The 23995-nt window shown below is 35.0% G+C and overlaps 1 protein-coding gene across 34 annotated transcripts in view; it reads left to right on the forward strand.

Moving 5' to 3' along the window:
- ERC1 (ELKS/RAB6-interacting/CAST family member 1) overlaps positions 1-23995 on the forward strand; it is a 545178-nt gene that overhangs the window by 256011 nt on the left and 265172 nt on the right. For all 34 annotated transcript variants that reach the window (XR_012017870.1, XR_012017872.1, XR_012017874.1 and 31 more), the window contains one exon: positions 22405-22565. Coding sequence is in view for 21 of the 34 variants with exons in the window: in XM_072799507.1 (XP_072655608.1) it covers positions 22405-22565 (161 nt within the window). In the remaining 13 variants the exon portion in view is untranslated. The remainder of the gene's footprint in view (positions 1-22404; positions 22566-23995) is intronic.

The following is a 23995-nucleotide window of genomic DNA, read 5'->3' on the forward strand; positions in this document are numbered from 1 at the left end:
CAAGCACTTTCCTGATGTTGTTGATCCTTTTTTTTTCTTTTTGGAAAAACATCTGCGGTCTAAAAACCTATTTGTCAAAAATAATTATTCCTTTAAGAAATAATGTTGAAAAGACTAGGTTAGTAAAGGACTAGGTCACTTTCAAGAGATATCATAATTGTGTGTGTGTGTGTGGATTACCCAGTGTTCATACAATATCAGATACTTCAGTTAATAGCATGCATGATGGAATTCAAGTAGGAAAAGCAGAAAAATTATAGAAGTGAGAAAGAGGTGTCTGTCCATAGAATATGCCGCCCTAGTGTTGTTAAGAATTTAATGGCTTCGGAGTTACCATTTCTTCCATTACTCTGTTATTCATTCCAAGTAATGCTTATTGAGAGTCTACTATGTGCTAGAAACTGAGAATATATTAGTGAACAAACCAAATATGGTCCCTTTCCTCTTGGTGCTTCTATGCTAGGGAGATTAATCACATGATCACAGACATAAACATATTCTTTAGGATTGTGATACAGGCAAATAAATGGAAGTATAGAATTATAAAAAAAGTATAACAAAGGGAACTTATTTAGAATAAATGGCCAGAGAAGGCATCTCTAAGACATTGATACTTAAATTGACACATGAAAAGTTAATAGGAATGGGTGAGATTTAGAATGCTGAGGAATTTACTTCAGTGGAGAGAGACCACATGTGTGAACACCCTAATAATGGGAAGAGCATGGCACAGTTATGCTATAGAACTAAAAGAAAACTACCAGTTAGTGGAGAATGCTGAGTAGAAGTGAGTTGGTGGCTGAGTGGGTAGGTAGGTGAGTGAGTGAGTGAATAAAGGAATAAAAGAACAGATGGTATGACATGAAACTGGAGAGGTAGGCAGGAACCTGATTATGTAGAATGGTCATATCAGTGATTTTAGATTTTATCTTAATTGTAATGGTTAGCATTTAAATCATTTTAAGCAGAAGAATGATAAAAATCCATTTTATGTTATAAATTATTCCTGGCAATTATATGAAAAATAAATAGAGGATAAGTAGGGAAAAAATAAATAAACAAGGGCACAATGGGGAGTACCTGTTAGGAAGATCTTGCATAATCCAGGAACATGGTAGAGTGTTGGCAGTTGAGATGGAGAGATTTCTTTGGAGATTTCTTTAGGATTTGCTGATTTTTCCATGTGAAGATCAGGGAGAGGGAGGGGGCAAGGCTGATGGCCATATTTTCTGCCATGAAAGCTAAGTTGTTGGTGGTGGTGTTTATTGAACTATGGGGAAAACTGGAGGAAGAAGAGTTTAGGGTAGGGATTCAGTTATGTGTATATCAATTTTTGGTTACCTTGCCTTCTTTCTCCTGAAGGAGTTGTTACCTAGGGATTTCGATATATGGCTTTAGCTCAGAAATGTGCTGTAAGCTAAAAATATAGACTTCAGTTACTCTCTAATGCACATAAATTGAGAAAGTACCTCTTTACTCTCTATTATTGCTAGAAAATGTGACATACTGAGAGTATATAGCATCTTACTCTTTAATACAATGAAAGGGCTTGAGATATTGACATTTATTGATTACCTATTAACTGCTGGTAATCATGAGAAATACTTAATAGTATTTAATCACTTAAATTATTAGATATAGAAATGTTTCCTAGAGAGAAAAAGAACATCAGGGCTTATTGGGTCCTTTTGCAGAAGAATGAAGAATGGTTTGCATTTATTGAACTTTATGTTCCCTCCCTTTATTCCATTCTCTTGTCTGGATAAATCTTAATTCTCTTTCCATAAAACCTTCTCTTACTTCCTAAGACTGAGTTATATGTCTCTCCCATGTTTCTCAGCAGCATTCTGTACTATTTGTTGGACAACATTGTGTTATTATTACTTATTTACTGTCTGTTACTTTAAGAGAGTATCTCCATCTTCTCTATTAGAATGAAAGCTCCTTGAGGGCAGAGGCTGTATTGTTTACTGTCGTATCCTTAGGACCTACCATCATGTCTGGTACATAGTGGCATTCAGTGAATATTTGTTGAGTGTATGAATTAATAGGGAGTGAATGAATGAAATTTTATTCTGACCTCCTGAATCTTTGCACTCCTGGTAACAGAAGCCTCACTTTATATACTAAACGATGTAAAAGTTCAATGGCAATTTTATGAGATTTATATTAGTTACCAAAAAATATTTTGAGTTATTACAAAAATACTTTGAGTTCTTTTTATTCTTTCTTGCAATTCTTCTTCTTTTTTTAAACATTTTATTTATTTATTTATTCATAGAGACAGAGAGAGAGAGGCAGAAACACAGGCAGAGGGAAAAGCAGGCTCCATGCAGGGAGCCCAATGTGGAACTCGATCCTGGGTCTCTGGGATCACACCCTGGACTGAAGGCGGTGCTAAACCGCTGAGCCATCCAGGCTGCCCCCCTTTTTTTGTTTTTTTAAGATTTTATTTATTTATTCATGAGAGACTCAGAGAAAGAGCCAGAGACATAGGCAGAGGGAGAAGCAGGCTCCCTGCAGGGACTCAATCTCAGGACCCCAGGATCACTACCTGAGCCAAAGGCAGACACTCAACCCCTGAGCCACGTAGGTGCCCCTGCAGTTCCTCTTCATGAGATTTGATGAAGTACTTTGTCATCTGCCAGAGAAACAAGAAAGATTTCATAATTGTAGATTTAATGAATTAGATATTATTATTTGAAGGCTTATTTTTTTTGTGGTGTAGAGTGTTTGATTTTAGAGCATGGTTAGCTATAATGGAAAAATAAAATTTAGAAATCCTCATTATCCTTGACTAACCCTTATGGTGGGAAGTAAGAAGACTTATGTCTCATGCAGTAAATGCATAGCACTCTATCCCACCTAGCAGATAGTGGGTGCTAGCAAAGAGTGGTGTTATGTATCACCTAGTCTTCAACTCTGAAATAGCAGTAAGCCATGTTATACAAACATGTAAAAATTCAGAACATTCTACAGAACAGATGTGATCAAATTAGGATGAAAATGTTTTTGATCCTACTTTATTTCCTTCCAGTAGGACTGATACTTCTGATCATCATTGGTAAATTTGACTTTAGGTTTTTCAGGATTTGTGTCCCATCTCCTACCTTAAAGCTAGCTAGATTTGTACTATTAAGATTGTTTCCTTGTATACAGTACTCTAATGGGCTATCTATATAGTTTGTAGAAGTTTATCGTTTTTTTCACTATCCTTTTATATCTTAAACCTATTTTTATGTTGGTAGTGATAGGGATTTTTGAGGTGAGCAGTCTAAAAGTAGTAGAAAGACAAGCATGTTTCTCAGAACTATGTGGAATCATTCAGTCTTGGAAGAAAATCCAGTTGTAAATTAGCAGTATAAGCTGTCCTTTTAAAACAGATTACTGATGTCTGCAGAAGTCCATTGTTTTTGGTCAGTGCGAAGATTGAAGGTATTTTGTTCAGAGATACTTCATTTAAAAAAAATAAGTTATTATGAAACATTTTATTGGTAAACACATAGTACATTTTTAATATTCCAAGAGTCTGAAATGGTGACAGTTAAATTCACAATCATTTTCTCTTTGCCATTGTGTAATCATTTCAATATTTAAATCAAGCTCTGTCAAGAGGAACTTAGTTTCATTGTAGACTCTTGTTCTAATGTCAATGAGTTTGAATCTCCTTTGTTATGGTGACTGGTTATGAAATCAGTCACTTGACAGACCCTGAAGTGAGACTGCTGGAAATACGTCATGTCTGTCTTCATGGTGACAGCTGGCTACAAAACAAACCCCACCAGAGCCATTCTGCAATTGACAAGGGACTTCAAAGGCCAACAGGGCTGCCACTTCAAAGAGAATTCTGCCATCTATGGCTTGTTGAAAGAAGAAGTAAATGGCTGTACCCTGCCATAGCAGAAATCTTCATGTTGAGACTTCTTCTTCTTTTGATCTTAGAAAGATGTATGAAATGGGCTTTAAGTTAAAGGAATGATAGATTCTGTAGCAATGGCAACCCGATATTATTCTGCATTTCAATTCACTTATTAATGGAAATTACCCAGATATCTTCAAATAACTGTAGGGCTAAAAACTCAAATGACCCAGAGGATGAATTTTCAAAAGAAGAATTGAAATTTCATGTTAATATTGTAGCCACTTTCACAAATGTGCAGTAAGTCAGATGGTGAATAAAATGGAGTTTTCAGTGTGTTCTTAAAACTCTCCTTTAATTTTTCCTCATAATTTTTATCCCCTTTAGTAGATAGTAGGAATGGCAGACAACTAAAGCCTGTAGGTTCAAGTCCAATTTGCATGGTTTAAACAGACATTTCTCTTTCTCCCCTTTTAGTAACTCTGTACTTGAAATTTAAGCTACCTTACACTGTTTAAAATGTTATTCACCCAGGTATGCTGAATACAATTTTGAAATAATTTCCTCATCATTGTGTTAAACAAAGAAAGGAGCTTAGGGTTTTAATAAAACTCTTCCAATAAAAGATCAAAATACTAACAAGCATCTTGAAGAGTAACAAGGAAAAGGCAGGAACATGAATTCTTTGATTTAGAATACTGACAGCCCTAAAAGATAATCATTTGATGGAGTCATGTGTAGTATACTTGAAAAAGAAGACAGGAAACTTTATAAATAACAGGGCAGTAAAAATACGGAGATTTTATATGTGGCATGCAGTGAGAGTAGGGCTCAGCCTGGAATTTAAAATTATTACAAGTCAGTGGCATGACCTTTTTAAAATTACAGTGTTTTCCTTCTCATCATCTATTATAGAAGGATAAAGCTAAGAATCCTTATATTATTTTGTCCCCTGATCTTGGGGGTTTTTTTCCCCCTTAAAATTTCTATGTGTATATATATATCTCTCTTTCTCAAAAGGGCTGACTTTGGCAGAAGCTTTAGGGACTATGACTTCCTCTATAATTTTGCCAGATGGGGTCAGTAGACAACAAGTAAAGAAATTCTGAAGGGGAAACTGGAGCTCCCAAGAAATAACCAAATGCGATGGTATGACCAAAAAAACATTTTTTTTTTTTTAAATCTTTTTACACAAGTGGTTTGTAACAGTAATTCTTAAAGTAAATGCATTTGAGTTTGCCTTAAAAAAAAAAAAGATTTTATTTATTCATGAGAGACACAGAGACAGACAGAGACATAGAGGGAGAAGCAGGCTCCTCACAGGGAGCCCAGTATGGGACTTGATCCCTGCACTGGAGATCACGCACTGAGCTGAGGGCGCTGAGCCACCCAGGCATCCCTGGTTTGCCTTTTTTATTATAGTTTTTTGCTCTTGAAAATTTTTTGATAAAATAGTATATGATTATATTATTATGGAAGTTCAGGAAATATCTATGTTTCTAAATTTTGGCTTGATTTTTCCTTTTCATTCAATAAAAGGACCACATCTGTGTTTTCAAAAGTTATAATCAAATGAAAAATTAACTGCAGTGGAAAAGAAATAAAAAAGCCTTGGCATACCCCAAAACTGAACTACAGAGATGAGTGGCAAAATCTGTAGATACTGGTTTTCTTTCATTCTTTTTTTTTCTTAAGGATTTTATTTATGTATTCATTCATTCATTCATTCATTCATTCATTCATTCGAGAGAGACAGAGACAGAGAGAGGCAGAGACACAGGCAGAGGGAGAAGCAGGCTCCATGCAGGGAGCCCGATGTGAGACTCGATCCTGGGTCTTCAGGATCACGCCCCGGGCTGAAGACGGCGCTTAACAGCTGAGCCACCCGGGTTGCCCAATATTGGTTTTCAAAGTAGACATGTTTTTGTACTTCTGACTAAACTGTATAACCACTACTGCACTGGGAAGCACTTTTGGAATCTATGTGGCGGATCTGTAACAGATGATATTTAGTTTGCTTGTAATGAGTTCTCAGGGTGTTTGGCCCTTATTCTATTATCTCCTACTGAGAAGTTTGATAAACCAAGTTACTCACGGTAGAGGCAGTCATCCAAGGTATCGCTGAAGGTGAAGTCATGAGAGTCAGATGGCTTCCCACTGATTTTTATATGCAGTTTATGTTCTCCTTGGCTGCACCTTCCTGGATATTTTCAATAAAACATATTTTCCTAGAGAAATATGCACAGCAGGATTTATCCTACATAACAGATAGTATCTATGTGTGGCATGGCCCATGCTCTATTTTGGCACTCATTTGTCCCTACCTCTTATCTCCACTCTCTTTAATGAATGAATAAAGGGGTAATAAGGGCTAGTGCAGTGAACCAGAAGTTAATGATGTGGCTTCTAGCTCTTCTGTTTACTAGCTATGATTTAGGGTACGGTTCATAATCTTTCTAAGCCTCTGTAGTGGAGTGAACTAAATTATTAGCCCCACAAGTGTTTTAGTGGCCTATAAAGACAAATGTTGAGCTTTGTTATTACTGTGGCCAGAATGATTGTGTATGTACATGTGTGTATGTGTGTGTGTGTACATACACACTTACGGGATGCTTATGAGTTCTCTCTGGTATTCTTGGGTTGCAGATCTTAAATCCTACCCTTTTATTTTTCTTCTTTGACTAATAAATTTTTGATAAGGTCATATAACTGTCATTTCATTTGTTAGTATTTTTTTGGTAACCATTTTCCAGAGGTTATATTGAAATCATGTTTTCTCCACAAAAATGTATCTGCAATAGATGAAATATCACTCTTTTTACTTTTAGGTAACTGACTTTTTTCCAGCAATGCAAATATGAGGGATTAAAAATTTCCATTAAAGTGCCTGTAAACTTACATTGTTGAAAACCTAAGGGAAGAGTATGAAGCTGTTTTATTCAAATTGTTCATTTGATCTTAGAAAAGCAGCTCAAATTCTAATGCTTTGTTCTCTGTAACTTTATGCTAGTCAGGGGATTGCTGTTCTCTGTGATGAAAAGAAATTAATGTTTTTTCCATATGAAATGGCCAAATGATTACAATTACAAAGGAAATTTCTTCTCAAAAGCTGGACAGCTTGTACAACTCTCCTAGCATGTACTTTAGCCTGATGTCTTGACTTCCTAGAGATTCCCCCCCTCAAAATTTTTTTTTAGAAGAGAATTTGCTAGAGCTCAAAGTTCAAGGGAAGTCTTGTCTTTCCACCTCTGTTTATATTTCCCTGAATTACTTGTTTGTCACAAACTCTAATGAGATATAAAGAGCTTTCAAACCCAGATGCAGAAGAGTGTAAAATTATGGTTACCACATCTTTGTTACTGATGCTAGAGAAAGAAAATGTGATGTTACTTAGATTATTTCTATCCTTTTCTAGAGAAGAGCCATGGAGTGTATGTGAACCCAGGCAATTACTAAATTTTTGTTTTACTTGATTCTGGTATGAACTGCTTGGTGGCTGAAGTAAGCAAATTATAGGAGATCTTAATCAAGTAACACTCTTCTGAAAAAAGAAACGAACGGGGATCCCTGGGTGGCGCAGCGGTTTAGCGCCTGCCTTTGGCCCAGGGCGCGATCCTGCAGACCTGGGATCGAATCCCACGTCGGGCTCCCGGTGCATGGAGCCTGCTTCTCCCTCTGCCTGTGTCTCTGCCTCTCTCTCTCTGTGTGTGTGACTATCATAAAAAAAAAAAAAAAAAGAAAGAAAGAAAGAAAGAGAGAGAGAGAGAAAGAAAGGAAGAAAGGAAGGAAGGAAGGAAGGAAGGAAGGAAGGAAGGAAGGAAGAAACAAAAAAAACTGGTTTTGAGTGCTTTAATTCAGATTTTTAGTTTTTAGTTTTGATGCTTTGTTACCAAAAAATCACCTAAGTGGAATGGGCAGTGAGAAAAACATTAGCCCTTCCTAAAGATGCTTTCCAGCCTCAGTGACTCAAATGATGAGATTCATAGTAGCAGGAAAACATTTGCTTTGCTTTGAAAATGTGCACCCACATTTTATTGTTGTCTGATTTTTAAAGCCCCGCTTAGGAATGATGAGGCTTTTTTATAGGATTTATCTACCCAAGCCCTCTAGGTTGATAAAGAAAAAAGAAAAATTGAGATGGCTTGATCTTTCCATTGTTTTGTTTCCACTCTTTAAACTTTTGAAAACAATGAAATCTTGCCATTTGCAACAACATGGATGGACCTAGAAGGTATTATGCTGTGTGAAATAAGTCAGAGAAAGACAAATACTATATGATTTTACTTATATGTGGAATATAAAAAAAGAACATGATCAAAGAAAACAGGAAGAGACTTATAGAGAACAGACTATTGGTTATTAGAGTAGAGAAGATTTGGGGGATGGGTGAAATAGATGAAGGGGATTAAGAGGTACAAACATCCAGTTATAAAATAAATTAGTCAAAAAAATAAATAAAATAAATTAGTCATGGGGATGTAATATACAGCATATGGAATATGACAGATGGTAACTAGACATATTGTGGGGATCATTTCATAATGTATAAAGATATTAAATCACCATGATGTACACCTCAAACTAAAAGGGTATTGTATATCAATTATAATTCAATTAAAAAAATTTATCTTCAGCTAAAGATTTGTTACCACAGCATAATATTACTAGAAACTTAAAGGCAGTTGCTGATGAAAAAACACAGCCAGTCAATGTGCATTTACATTGTAAGACATCTTCTACAAGTCAGTCTTAACTGTAGATTCTTATAAACCATATGCTTTTATAGCAATACCCAACATCATTAAGTGCCCAGTGGGAATGTGAGCTATGAGGGATGGTAAAAACATTTTGTAAATTGCTTACCAGTGGAGCACTTTAATTATTTAAAGTCTCATTGCTAATTTTATTTACATTCACAAACCTTTGACAATGTTTACTTATTAGGTAAATGGGACACTACTTAAAAGGTCAAGAAATCAGGGCACCTGGGTGGCCCAATCAGTAGAGCATCTGTCTTCAGCTCAGGTTATGATTCCCAGGTCCTGGGATTGAGCCCCATGTCAGGTGCCCTGCTCAGTAGAGCCTGCTTCTCCCTTTTCTCTGTGCTTATGTTCTCTCTTGCTATCTGTGTCTCTCTCAAATAAATAAATAAAAAAGTCAGGAAATCTAATGTGTCTCAAAGTTGAATTGGAGAAATGTGTTTTCTTTGGTTTCTTTGGTTTCTTTCTCAGTGCTATATATATGTGACTCCGACTCATATTTGGGTTCTTCATTAAATCAGGAGGAAAAGAAAGCAGTAGTATCTTACAATTCCTAAGTTGAATATACTGCCGAGTTCCGTGGTATCTGTTAACATTAAGTTACTTCAGGACTGACTTATAATATCTTATTTTCAATAAACAAAACAGTAAATTAAATCAATCCTATCATATAAGTCATATGCATTAAGAAAATAATTATTAATTCTTACTTTGGTAACATCTTTGTTTCGAAGTCATGGTACAATGGGACCAGTGCCCACCCTTTTCAAAGAATCTAGTAGAGTTAATTTTACTGCACTTTTCATTCTAAATTTCATTAGACTTCATCCAGAAAATAAGCCCCCAATCATCTGTACCACATCATTATCCCTATCTGTTCAGTACTTTCTTGGCTCAGAATATTCTCCTTATTCCTTCTACATCTTCCTACTTTGTGATCACAGATTCATTTGTCTTAATCCCCTTTATTTCACCCATATGCCCACCCACCTCTCCTCTGGTAACCATCAGTTGGTTCTCTGTATTGAAGAGTTTGTTTCTTTGTCTCTTTTGTGTTTGTTCATTTTTGTTTGTTTGTTTGTTTCTTGAATTTCACATATTAGTGAAATCATGCCATATTTGAACTTCTCTTTTTCTTCTTGAACAAGCTTTCACCTTCTTTGCCTGAAGTATAATTTGGCCTTTCCTTTATGACTTCCAGCAACTCTTTCTGGTGACAAATACAACTTTCTTCTGAACCACAGGGTTAGAGGTGGGACTTTCAGCCTTCTTGTTTTCTTTTATACCTTCAGACTATTAATATATGACATTCTTATGAGAACCCCTACTTCTTCAAGTCTCATGCCATTCAGATAGAGCAATGAAGGTCTTCATTAAAGATTGTTATCCCATTGACTTTAGAATCTGCATGGATTAATTCATTTGTTACCTTGTTCTTTCGGTTTCTTGACCTTTGTCTCCATTGACTTTCTTCATCCCATATTTGGCATTCTAAATTTTGTTGTAATCTAGCCTACCTCCACATTCACTCATTATATTATCTTCCTCTTTAAACACAACTGCAGGGATCCCTGGGTGGCTCAGCGGTTTAGCTCCTGCCTTTGGCCCAGGGCGTGATCCTGGAGTTCCAGGATCAAGTCCCACATCAGGATCCCTGCATGGAGCCTGCTTCTCCCTCTGCCTGTTTCTTTGTCTCTCTTTCTGTGTCTCTGATGAATAAATAAATAAAATCTTAAAAAACACACACACACAACTGCATATTATTTTAGCATTCTTGTTCATTTGAACTATCTTTCCATGTCATTTGAACCTCTTTTTCTCCTTTTGCTTCATCCTAATCCATTAGCCCTGTCTTTCCTTCCCTCTGTAGTCCCTATCTTTGTTTCTCTCTTTGTTCAGCCTAGAATCCTTGTTCCATTATTTTAGTAATTCTAATTTTCACATTCTGAATCCTCTTGCTCCTTTATTTAGTCAGATCCCTTTGGTATCTTCCTATTGTATTTGCAATAAAAGCCCAAATCTCTCATACGGCCTATAAAGATCCTTCTATATCTAGCCCCTTTCTCCCTTTCCTACCACATTTGCATCCTTCTCCTTGTTCTCAGGGCTTGTATCTTTTATCTTCTCACTTTATTTTCCCTCTTTAGGGCTATTATACAAGTCAGAATGCCCCTTTCCTCCCCATCTGCTTCTTACTTTCTTGGGGAAACTCTCCAGGCCCCCAAAACAGATCAAAGCCTCATGTTACTCTCATGGCATTATGTACATTCTACATAGCACTATACACAGTTTATAATTAAATATTTATGAATTTTATTAATGACTATTTTTATATGGACTGAAAGCTCAAGAGCTATAGAGAACTATTTCTGTTTTGTTTCTGTTATATCTTCAGTGCTTACACATAATACCTAGCACAGGGTAGGAATTAATATTTAGGGAGTAGGAGAAAAGGGAGAGAAAGGAAAGATGGAAAGATGCAAAATTGGGATGGGAACACTCCACAGGGTGACTTATTAGATATAATTGTGGAAAGCTGTTGTGGAATACTGACATACTCTAGCAAAGCCACATTAACTCTGAATACAGTGGCGTCTCACTGCCTAGGTTGCAATCCTGATTCTATCCTCTCTAGATATTATGACCTTGAATAAGGCACTTCAACCCTCCAAACCTGTATTGTCTTCTGTAAAAGTGAAATAATAATAATACCTAATATCCAGCCTCATAGGATCATTTTGAGCATTTAACAAATGATACCTGTAAAGTGCTTTGAACAAAGTATTCAAACAAGGTAAGTTGCTATTGTGTTGTTACTATTGTTATAATAGCTATAGCTATTTTCTATTCATAAAATGCTGTATGATTGGCGTATATCTTGTCAAAGAATTACCATGTGTTGACAAAAATAGCATAATGGGAAAAGAGAATATTTCTAGTATAAATACTAGGATACATGTTTTAGAAATTCCATAAATTTAAATTCTCAGTAGTGTTGTGTGATACCTAAAGGAGTTTGTTGGGAGAGGACAGTAGAAGGTATGTATGTGTGTAAGTACTCACTAATACTTCAAAAATGCTCAACTCAGGAACATGGCAATTTTTTTAAAATTTTGGTAATTATATAACAGAGTGGTTCCTAATCTAGAATTTCTTTGAAATCAAAAGAACTAGTGGACTTCTCAAATGAAAATCTGACTTCTATGATGAATGCTTTACCTCCAGGTAATCTTCCCTTTGTACACTTCTTTTTTTTTCTAATCATTTTATTCCTTTGGAGGCTTATGCTTCTTACCCCCCTAAGAAACTGTAACAAGATTTTCCATAAGCATCTTGGCAACTACAAAAAAGTATTTTGTTCTCGATTGGGGAACAGAAGAAGGTGGGAAACTTGAAAACACATTCTTGCCAGCACCTGAAGCACCTAATTGCTTTGCTTTCTTAAGGAAAATGGGTCTGTGGTAAAGTCATAATTTGTTCCTCCTTATTCTGAGTAAAAGTTTATTAGCTTATGATTTAAGCAAACCATCTGGTCCTGCTGGCAATGCACACTATCAAGCCCTGTGCTTTCTCTTAATATGTTACTGGAGGTAGTTAAGTTGCATACTTGAATCCAGCTCTGGCCTGGGCTTTTTTTGTCTTGAAACATATGTTTCTGAAGATCATACTGTGACCTGGAGCACATTTTTAAATGGTGGAGAATTTCTTCATTGTTTAATGTGTAATATATCTCTTCGTTTCTTCTCCTCAACTTTCATTACCTCCATCTCTCAGTGACTATACCTAAAATTGTAATAACTGCTGTGTGGTAGGCATGTGATGGAATAGATTATCCAAATGGAGATAGTTGGATGTGTTTGCTGGGGTTGTAGAAAAGTAACAGAGTATTTCAGTTTGACCTTGAAACTGTTTCCCTGGCTAGAGCCCAAGCACAAATGAGATAGTTATTTGGAAATCCTGGCCTGTGGTACCATTCTAGCCTTAAATACAAAAAGGCTTTAAAACTTACTTGGGGGATCCCTGGGTGGCGCAGCGCTTTGGCGCCTGCCTTTGGCCCAGGGCGCGATCCTGGAGACCCGGGATCAAATCCCATGTCGGGCTCCCGGTGCATGGAGCCTGCTTCTTGCTCTGCCTATATCTCTGCCTCTCTCTCTCTCTCTCTCTCTCTCTCTCTCTCTCTCTCTCTGTGACTATCATAAATAAATAAAAATTAAAAAAAATTAAAATTAAAAAAATAAAACTTATTTGGTTGTATGTATAATCTGAGGTAGGAATACCTTGAGTATCTGGCACTAAAATGGATGGAAAAATAAGGCAATTGTGAAGAAAATTAAATTTTACTAACAGCAAAATCCTGTAAGTAGAAGTATAGAATGAAAGTTAAAACATGTCTGTCAACACAGAAGACTAGATGTTAGGAAAATAATTTCCACAGAAACAATTGAAGAGTGTTAATGAAATATGTATCATAAGTTGGAAAGAAAATAAATTATCAGGAGATGAATAGACAGGGAATTCAAATATAGGTACTTAATGAGCTGTTAAACTTGAACAGTAGCTGTTAAACTTGAACATCTTAGAAGAAAAAAGGTCCATGGCAGCCCAAGATGGAGAATCTAATGGACAACCAACTTCCCCAACCTTTTTATTTTATTTTATTTATTATTATTATTTTTAATGGAGCTCAACACAAGGCCTGGACTCATGATCAAGCCCCTGAGCTGAGATCAAGAGTCTGATGCTTAATGAACAGAACCACCCAGGCACCCCTTCTCACCCTATTTAAAAGAGACTCACAATGCCCAAAATTGGTCCTTTGAAAAATTAAGAAAATTGACTGGCCTTTGGTCATACTAAAAAAAAAAAAGTCGTCACAGTGAACAATGTTTGAAGCGATACAGGACTTATAACTACAAGTCCTATAAGTATTAAAAAGATACAAGAATATTTTGCCAGTACATATCAAATATAGACTAAATGAGCAAATGCAAAAAAAAAAATTTAACAGTACTAGCTAAATCTGAAAAAGAAAACTTGAAAAAATTTTGTCAGTAATAATTTTTTTCCTACAGATTTCAAGCCTAGAGAGTTACAATGGTGATTTTGTAATAAATGTAAAAGGAACAAATAATCTTAGTCTTACAGAAACAATTCCAGAAAGTAAAAAAAGAGGAAATAATCACCAACATATTTTATAAGATAAGCATAACTTCATATTAAAACTTGAAAAGTTGTGGTACCTGGGTGGCTTAGCAGTTGAGCGTCTACCTTTGGCTCAGGTCGTGATCCTGGGGTCTTGGGATCAGGTCCCATATCAGGCTCCCTACAGGGAGCCTGCTTCTCCCTCCATCTATGTCTCTGTGTCTTTGATGAATAAATAAATAAAATCTTTAAAACAAAACAAAACTTGACAAAGTTAATACAGGAAAGGTAAAGTTTAGGTCTATCTCAACCATGAACATAAATGCAAAAATTCCTAAATAAAATATTGCCAATTTAAAGTTAGTGTGTATGCGGGATCCCTAGATGGCTTAGCAGCCTTCACTGCCTTCAGCCCAGGGCGTGATCCTGGAGTCCGGAGATCGAATCCCATGTCAGGCTCCCTGCATGGAGCCTGCTTCTCCCTCTGCCTATGTCTCTGCCCCTCCCCCCCGCCCCCCAATGAATAAATGACTAAAAAATAAATAAATAAATAAATAAATAAATAAATAAATAAATAAATAAATAAAGTTAGCGTATATCAAAGAGAAAAATAAGCATGAAGACATTTGTTTTTGGCCTATTCCAGGAGTCAAGATTGATGTCTTTAAGAAATTCATTACTATAGTCTGCAACATTAAAAGGTAGTAGGGAAAAATTTTTTTTAAATGATAGGGAAAAAGTCATATCATCTCAATAAATGTAGAAACTTTAATTTTTTTAATTGGCAAGAAGGAATTTTTTTGAAGTTTTTATTTAAATTACGGTTAATTAACTACAGTGTAATATTAGTTTCAGGTGTATAATATAATGATTCAACACCGATACATCACCTACTGAGCCCCATCTCCCCCCAACCCCTACCCTATTCGGTAACCCATCAGTTTGTTCTCTGTAGTTAAGAGGCTCTTTCCTGGTTTTCCTCTCTCTCTCTTTTTTTTTCCCCCTTTGCTTGCTTGTTTTTTTTTCCTTAAATTCTGCATATGAGTGAAACCACATGTCTTTCTCTATTTTACTCAGCATAATACTCTCTAGCTCTATCCATTTAGCTGCAAATGGCAAGATTTCATTCTTTTTTATGATTGAATAATCTGTTGTGTGCACATGTGTCTGTGTATGTTTATACACATGTATACACACACCACATCTTCTTAATCCGTTCATCAGTTGGTGGACACTTGGGCTCTTTCTATAATTTAATTTGGCTATTGTAGATAATGCTGCTATAAACATTGGAGTTCATGTGTCCCTTTGAATTAGTATTTTTGTATTATTTGGGTAAATATCTAGTAGTGCAGTTGCTGGATCATCTATTTTTAACTTTTTTAAGAAACTCCATACTGTTTTCCAGAATGGCTGCACCAGTTTGCATTCCCACCAGTAGTACAAGAGGGTTCCCCTTTGTCCACATCCTTGCCAACACCAGTTTCTTGTATACTGATTTTTACCATTCTAAGAGATGTAAGGTGATATGTCATTGTAATTTTGAATTGCCTTTCCTTTATGATAAGTGATGAATAGAATCTTTTCATGTGTCTGTTGGCCATCTATATGTCTTTTTAAAAAATTTTTTTAAAGATTTTTTATTTATTCATGAGAGACACAGAGAGAAAGGCAGAGGCATAGGCAGAGGGAGAAGCAGGCTCCCTGTGGGGAGCCCAATGCGGGACTCAATCCCATGACCCTGAGATCCTGACCTGAGCCAAAGGCAGCTGCTCAACCGCTGAGCCACCCAGGCATCCCCATCTATATGTCTTCTTTGGGACAATATCTAAGAAGGAAATTTCCTTATCCTGATAAAGAATATCTATTAAAAATTATACTACTTGTGCACCTAGGTGGTGAAGTCATTTGAGCATCTGATTCTTGGCTTTCACTCAGGTCGTGATCTCAGGGTCAGGAGATTGAGACTCACATCAGTCTCCATGTTTAGCATGGAATCTGTTTGAGATTCTCTCTTCCTCGCCCCTCCCAGTTAGGCTTGCTCTCTCTCAAATAAACACATAAATCTTTTTTTAAAAAGTTATACTACTTACAGATAAAACTGTTAAAGCAATTCTTTTAGGATGAAAAATAAAATAGAATACATGCTGTCATTATTTCTGTTCAACATTGTGGTAGACTGAAGCAGTGCAGACTATGGTAGACTTAGTAAATATTTTTTGCAAAAATTCAAAAATAGCAAAGATTCTTTTGAAAAGAGAAGATTTGTTCTACTAGATATAAAGCTATAACAATTAAGACTGTAGTTTTTTAAGAATAGGCAAACTAGTGGATTATAATAGAAAGCACAGACACTTACCCATGCTTATGAAGATACTTGATGAATGTCAAAGGTTAGGATAGAATGGATTTTTAATAAATTATACTGAGATATTGGATGTTCTTCTGGGGAAAAATGAAATTGGCTCCCTACCTCACACGATACACAAAAAAGCAATTCCAGGTAGTTAAAGATCAGATGTCAAACACAATACTTAACAAACTCTTAGATAGCTTTTCAGTCAGGTATTATATAACAACTACAAAATATCAGTAAACTGTGATGGTTAATTTTATGTGTCAACTTCCCTGGCAACAGGGTGCCCAGATACTTGGTCAGACTTTATTTTAGGTGTTTTTGTGAGGGTGTTTTGGATGAGATTAACATTTAAATCAATGAGATTAACATTTGAATCAATCACATTGCTTTCTGTAAGGTGAGTGGCCCTCATCCTGTTCATTTCAGGCTTTCCAGTCAGTTGATTCCTCTTCCCTGACTATAAGAGTAAATCCTGACTGTGTTTGAAGTGGGATGTTGGCTTTTGCCTGCTTTTGGATTCTAACTGGAATACTGGCTCTTCCTGAGTCTTGAGTCGGCCAATCTTTGAACCAGAACTTCACTATTGCCTCTCTTGGGTCTTGAACATGCCCATTCAGTTTACAGGCCTTGGCACCTGTCAGATTCCATAATCACATGAGCCAGCTACTTATATAAAACACACACACACACACACACACAAAAAAAAAACACACACATATATGAAACATATATGTATTTTATAATCTATATTGTGCATTATATATTATATATAGTTTCTTATAAAATGTACATTTAACATATGTAATATGTTTTATATGTTAATATAATTGCTATATGAGGTTATATTAATATAATTAGTTGTATTAATTTAACAGTATTATATATTTGTTATTTATTGGTTAGGTTTCCCGAGAGAAACAAAACCAATTGAGTATATATTGAATACAGTGTGTATGTGTGTGCTATGTGTTTGCATATACATGCGTATACAGGTATACCTTGGAGACCTTGCCAGTTTGGTTCCAGACCACTACAATAAATCGAATATGGCAATAAAGTGAGTCAAATGAATTTTTTGGTTTCCGTGTATGTGTGTGTTATGTTTACACTATATTGTAGTTTATTAGGTGTGCAATAGCATTATGTCTAAAAAAAACAATGTACATGCCTTAATTAAAAAATATTTTATTGCTAAAAAATGCTGACTAGCATCTGAGCTTTCAGCAAGTTGTAATATTTTTGCTGGTGGAGATTCTTCCATGTTGATGGCTGTGACTGGTCTGGGTTGTGGTTGCTGAAAGTGGGGGTGGCTGTGACAATTTCTTCTGTGTGTGTGTTTTCTGACAAGTATTTAAGACCTCTATTAATAGGTGCTTGCCGTTTGTTGACTTTTTAAAAAAAAAATCAAGTTGTAAACTTTTATTCCAAATAAAAATGAGGCTTTTAAAAATCTCAACTTGACGAGATATGAAAAAATTTAAAGACCTTTCAAGGTGTATTAAGAAAAAGGAGGCTTCTTTTAAAACATATTTATTGTTACTAAAAAGATATGTCTTTAAAAAAAAAAAGATATGTCTTTAGCCAAAAGTAATAAAAACCCCATGTTCCATAAATAGTGAGTCTTTATAGGGATTACATTAAACCTGTAGATCACTTTGGACTTTCAATCTGTGAAGATGATGTTTTGCCATTTATTTAAATCTTTGTTAATTTCTTTCAGTAATCTTACAATTTTTTAGTATACATGTTATGTATTTTTTAAATTAAATTTATACCTAGCTATTTCTTTATTTTTGATGCTATTTTAAATGGAATTATTTTCTTAGTTTCATTTTTGGAATGTGCTTTGCTTGTGTATTGACAGTTGATTTTGTATATTGACCTTATATCATGCAACCTTTGTATACTTGTTGATTATAATTTTTTTAGTAGATTTCTTAGCGTTTTTCACTATATAAAATCATGTCATTTTCAATTAGGTAAAGTTTTGTCTTCCTTTCCAGTGTGGATACCTTTTAACTTTTTGTATATTCTAATTTTCCTGGCTATTGCTTCTGGTACAATATTAAGTAAACATGGTGAGAAGGGACATTCTAATCTTGTTCTTGGTGCTGGTCTTAGAAGGAAAGGATTCCATCTTTCATCATTAAAGATTATATTAGCTGTGGGTTTTTCATAAATGCCCTTTATAACGTTGAGAACATTTTTCTTTTTCTCTACTTTCTTGACTGTTTCTATCATGAAAGGTTGTTGGAAATATATTTTTATGTATTAAACAAACCTTGCAGTCTTAGGATAAATCTCAATTTTTTAATCTCCCTCTGTTTGATTTTCTAGTATTTATTTGTTCCTATAATCAGAAGGAATATTCCTGTATAATTTCCTTTTTTTCTTTCTCGTGATATATTTTTTCTGGTTTTGTTATCAGGCTTTCTGCATTGTGATCCTTGTTTGCCACGATTCCCATTTCTCTTGCTTTCTGGCATAAATTGTTCAAAGTTCATCTTTTGTACATTTCTTCCCCTACATCTGGAATGAGCTCTGTTTTTAAGAAGCCCATTCACTTTAGTAGGAAACTATAATCTGGGTGCTGAGGTGCTCAAAGTTGTTGGCTCTCATTGCTTTTAACTCCTATGTAGTGAGTATGTAGGTGATGTTTTCCTTTTGGTTCTTGAATATATACATAGGGTAGGCCCTTTTTTTACATGCACGAAAAATCATAATGTTGGATGAAATAAGGTCAGAAGATTCCATTTATACAATGTTCATAAACTGATAGAATGAAAGTTATTTATTTTGGAATATATGTATCAAAGGCAAAAACAAAGAAGTGGAAGGAAGGGTTTAAGTAACAAATTTAGAATGGTGATGACCTATCAAGGTGTACTGAGGGCATACAATTGGATAATTGCACTCAAAAAGCTTATGGTTAGTGAGTATATAGATGTGTGGATTGTTCTTGGTTCTGGAATATATACATATTCCTTTTATATATATGTACTATTTCACATTGCTTATTTATGAAATTTAAAAGTATGTATATATTACATTGCTTATTTATGAAATTTAAAAGTATGTATAATAGGAAGCATTGTGAAATTATCTTTCCTACAATTTGTAAGTAGACTTTAATTTCTGGTCTTGGGCTTCTGGATGCAGTTGAGCATCTGACTTTTGGTTTTGGCTCAGGTCATGATCTCAGGGTTATGAGATCAAGCCCTGTGTTGGGCTCAGTGCTCAGCAGGGAGTCTACTAGAGATTCTCTCTCTCTCCCTCTGCTCCTCCTTTTCTTTTGCATGCTGTCTCTTCCCCTCCCTCTAAAAATAAATAATCCTTAAAAAATAGATTATTTCTGATCGTTTGCTGAGTAGACCAAAAGTGCCTTCCTACCATGCCTATTAAAGTCCTTCTGCAATTTATAGTGCTTAGTTGAATATCCATTTTGATAAAAATGAATTTTGACCATTACACTATATTTATTCAGTTGTATTTATATTGTAGATCTAAATGTGAAATGAGTTATTAAATAAAAGATTTAGAAGAATAGGATATTTCCATGACTTTGTGGTAGACAAAAAAATTTTCTTATCTAGTATACAAGAAGCTCTAATCATAAAAGAAATAGAAATGAAAAAACTAGTTAGCCCACTAAAATTAATAAAAGCTTCCCTAGTTTTTAACTTAAAAAATTAAAATGTGGATGGATCTTGAAGGTATCATGCTAAGTGAAAGAAGTTAAGAGAAAGACGAATAATGTATGATGTTACTTATATATGGAATCTAAGACAAAACAAAACAAATAAAAACTCATAGAAAAAGAGATCAGTCTTATTACCAGACGTAAGGGGTGGGTCATGTGGGATTTGGAGGAAGGTGGTCAAAAAGTACAAACTTCCAGTTACAAGATAAGTAGTAGGCAACTGTAGTAGTAGGCAACCGTAACAATAGTGCTCTGTGGTATAGGAATGTTGTTAAGAGAGCATATCCTAAGATTTGCCATCAAAAGAAGGAAATCGGGTTTTTCTCTTCATTCTTTTTATTGTGTTTGTGGGAGAAGATGCATGTTAGCTGACCCTATGGTAGTAATCATTTCACAATATGTGTAACTCTAACTATTGTACTGTACACCTTAAAATTACACAGTAATGTATGTCAGTTATTTCTTGGTAAAACTAGAAAAAAAAATTTTCATTCCTATTGTCGAAAGTGCCTTCAGTAAATTTTGTTATTTTCACACAGTCTACACAGTTAAGAGAATTGTAGAACTATAATTATACCCAACAAGGCTCTCACGGATATAACACTGAGTGAAGAAAAGCTGTACTTCAAATTATATACTATGTAATTCCATTTGTACGAAGTTAAATAGGAGAAACTAATGTAGAATGCTAGAGTAATGTGTAACTCTTCATCTGGGAAGGGGATTTGAGATGCGTTTCTTGGGGACTTTAATGTTTCATTTATTGGTCTGTGTTCTCATTACATTGGTGTGTTCAACTTAGAGAAAATTATTTAAGTGGCACATTTATCATTTGTGTATTTTTCTGTGTTTATGTTGTATTTCAATAAAACATTCACCAAAAATTTTAGATGTATACATGTATATATAAAGTGGGCTTCCTTTTGTTGTAGAAAAAGGAGGAATAAGTTATTTATACATGCTTGCTTAAGTATGTATAGAATATGAAATAATTAATTAATTAATTAATTAATTAATTAATATCTATGTTATGTAAGAAACTGATACCATAACTTGCTTGAGGTAGTGAAAAAAAAGTTGGGAGGGAGATTTTTTTTTGAGATTTAAGATGAGTTCATAAAAGATGGGCATAATCCCATATTCTATTAGAGCTTTTATAAATGATGCTGTCCATTACTGATTTCGTGTTATAACAGCATACCTTGGTATATCATTTCAACTTAGTTTTAAATAAGATTTTACATGAATTAAACTGATTAAAATGGAATCATACTTATTTGCAGTTTTCGAAGGGGTGGGTAGTGATACATGTTTAATAAGTAAAGCTTGTAAATATGTGAATACATATCCAAGGAGAGCTGTATAATAATATATACTCTCATAGCAGTGTTCTCACAGCTATTAACGGAGAACATTAACTGGATCACTTCTGAAAAGATACACAAAGTAAAGTGATTTAGGTGCCAAAACACTAAATGTATCTGTTTATTATCAGTGTTTAACAGCTGTTCCCAATCAACATGGAAGCTTTGGTTAGGTCTAAGGTGCTAACATTCTGGGATCTATTAACAACTCTGATTTTTGTTCTATTGCATTTTTGTTTCTAAATTGTTCTCAGTTTTAGTATCATACAGATTGGTTTTATTTATGTAGAAGTCATTGAATGGCAAATCCCTCGTCTCTTCCTCTGAAAAAGCTTGTTGTCACCAAAATTACCTTTTGGCAAGCAGCAACCTGATGTAAGCTCTTGTGAAAGGTTCAGTTGGCTGGTTGATTACCTGGTTCAGATTGGTTTTGGTATTAACACATTTTTGCCAACATATATTTTGCTTCAGAATTAAAATGAATATGTTTATTTAAGTAATTCTAGTTTGAACACCACCTAGAATAAGTGGAAGTGACTGATGAAGTACATACTGTGTTCTCTTCGTTCCTTGTGTTTTTGAGTTCTGTTTCCTTTCCCTCAGAATTTTTTTCAAGTCTTTTCTCTCTCCTCTCTATGAGGTCATGTTAACTCTACCTACCTGGCTTTAGAACAAGAAACTATCTGATTGAATTTTAGCTGTTTTCTCCAAAAAAAATTCTTTTTAATGGTGTAAACAGAAAAATCTTTGGATGAATGAAAATTACTTCTTTGTGTTTATGTTGAATGTTATTAGTCAAGTTTATGTTTTTTATTTCCTAAAATCCTTATAGAGATATTTACTATGATTTTGTTCCTTATGTTTTTATGTGTGTTATGTTGTTATTTCCATGGAAATTTGTCAACCATTTCCAAATAAATTCTCTAAAAGGGGCAGACTATAGCAAAGTGTGACTTCTTGAACTGATGCCCTTCATGCACTTGTGTTTATCAACAAGGAAATGAAGTTCTTTTTGGCATAACCTGAGAAGAATTATAGTGGTGGGAAGGCCATTTTATTTCTTTATCTGGTGTATTGTCTTGATACATATGTTTGATCCAGCAAGAAGAGTACAGGATTTTTGATGTGTGTATGCGCTTTTAATCTTTGCCCATTACCTAGCTCCTCTGTCTTTAATTGATCAAAATGCTCAGTTTTTCTCTTTTCTATACTTATCATAGGTGGAGGAATTACTGATGGCCATGGAGAAAGTAAAGCAAGAACTGGAGTCCATGAAAGCAAAGCTGTCCTCCACTCAACAGTCTCTAGCAGAAAAGGAAACTCATTTGACCAATCTTCGGGCAGAGAGAAGGAAACACTTAGAGGAAGTTCTGGAGATGAAGTAAGTGTTTATAATCTTATTTTTTAAGCATGTGCTTAGTAGAAAATCTTTTTCTCATTGTTTTTATCATCTGACCCAGTTTATTATCACCAAAACATTTAGCTTAATTTTAATGCAGATTTGTATTTCTCACTCCTTAGAACAAATTTGGAACAAATTCTGGTCAAATAGAATTATTTTTGCCTCTTTATTGAATTTTGAAATCCAAGTGAGGGAGAGTTTGTGTGAGTGTGTGTGTGTGTGTGTGTGTGTGTGTGTATAACTATATCCAATTGCATCTCTGAAATTTTTAAAATCTTATGGAAAGTTCAGCCATATTGTTGAGCTTAGTGAGGGACATGACTGTTGGTCCTGAGACCGTGTGATAGCGAGGCACTTTTTTTAAAGCATTTTTTCTTATAAACACTTCAAAGGTATGCAAAAGTAGAGAGAGTAGTATAATGAGACCCTATGTACATATTCCCCATATGTAACAATTAATGTTTTGCTACACTCTCTAGTCAGTTTTTACAAATTGTCAATATTAGTAGAAGCTTGCTGTACATCATTTTCCCACTAGTCCCACATCTTGTAGCTCCCTGAGATAATCTGTTGTGAGCATATGCAGGTCAGCTAGTCCATAATAGATGCTGCTTTTTCTTTATTGTGGCACCATGCCCAGCTCTCAACCCTACATAATTATCCTGCCTCAGGTTTTATGAAGACAGATTTATCCTGGGATAGCTCAGTGACCCTTCTTTACTTTAGCAGTTATCTATATTTTTGTTGTCTTTTCTTCAGTTTCAGAAGAAATATTCTCTCTCCATCATAAGGCTAGCTTCTGATCTCTACCACATATTTGAAGCACAGGTCCTCTTCTCTGCAATCTTCATCTGTTAGTTTTCTCTCATATAATCTCTGCTCACTTTCTATTAGTTTCTTCTCTGCATAAATACTGAGTCTCTCTGACTTAGAATAACCAGACTTCTCAGCTCAGGTAGTGCTTCAGGCTAACATCACCTTTTCTTTTCTACTGCTTTGAACTATCAATAAATGTTGAGTTCCCAGATTACAGACTAGAAGAGGATCTTGCCATGATACCTTAGTGTGAGTTGTTTTCATGGCACATGTGATATCCTGACAGCTACCTAAGAACAGAGGAAGGAAGCAGTTGTTGAGTTGTCACCTGCATGTATAGATTATTAGGCCACAGTGCAAGGTTAAGAGATTCTAACCTTTTGGAAAAGCATTACAGATGATCTACTCTTGGAAGTGATGAGTATGTGAAGCCAGAAATAAATTTATATGCTGGAAAAATAGGGAGAAATTAGTGTTCTGAGTATCATCAGGATAAAATTTGTTAATATGTGCAGTTAGTGAAAGAGGTGTAAGACAAGTTTTTTGTCACTGGTAGGTGAAATTAAAAGCTTGATATTTTGGAAATGGAGTAG

This window comes from Canis lupus, chromosome 25 (assembly GCF_048164855.1).
Source record: "Canis lupus baileyi chromosome 25, mCanLup2.hap1, whole genome shotgun sequence".
NCBI classification, from domain to species: Eukaryota; Metazoa; Chordata; class Mammalia; order Carnivora; family Canidae; genus Canis; species Canis lupus.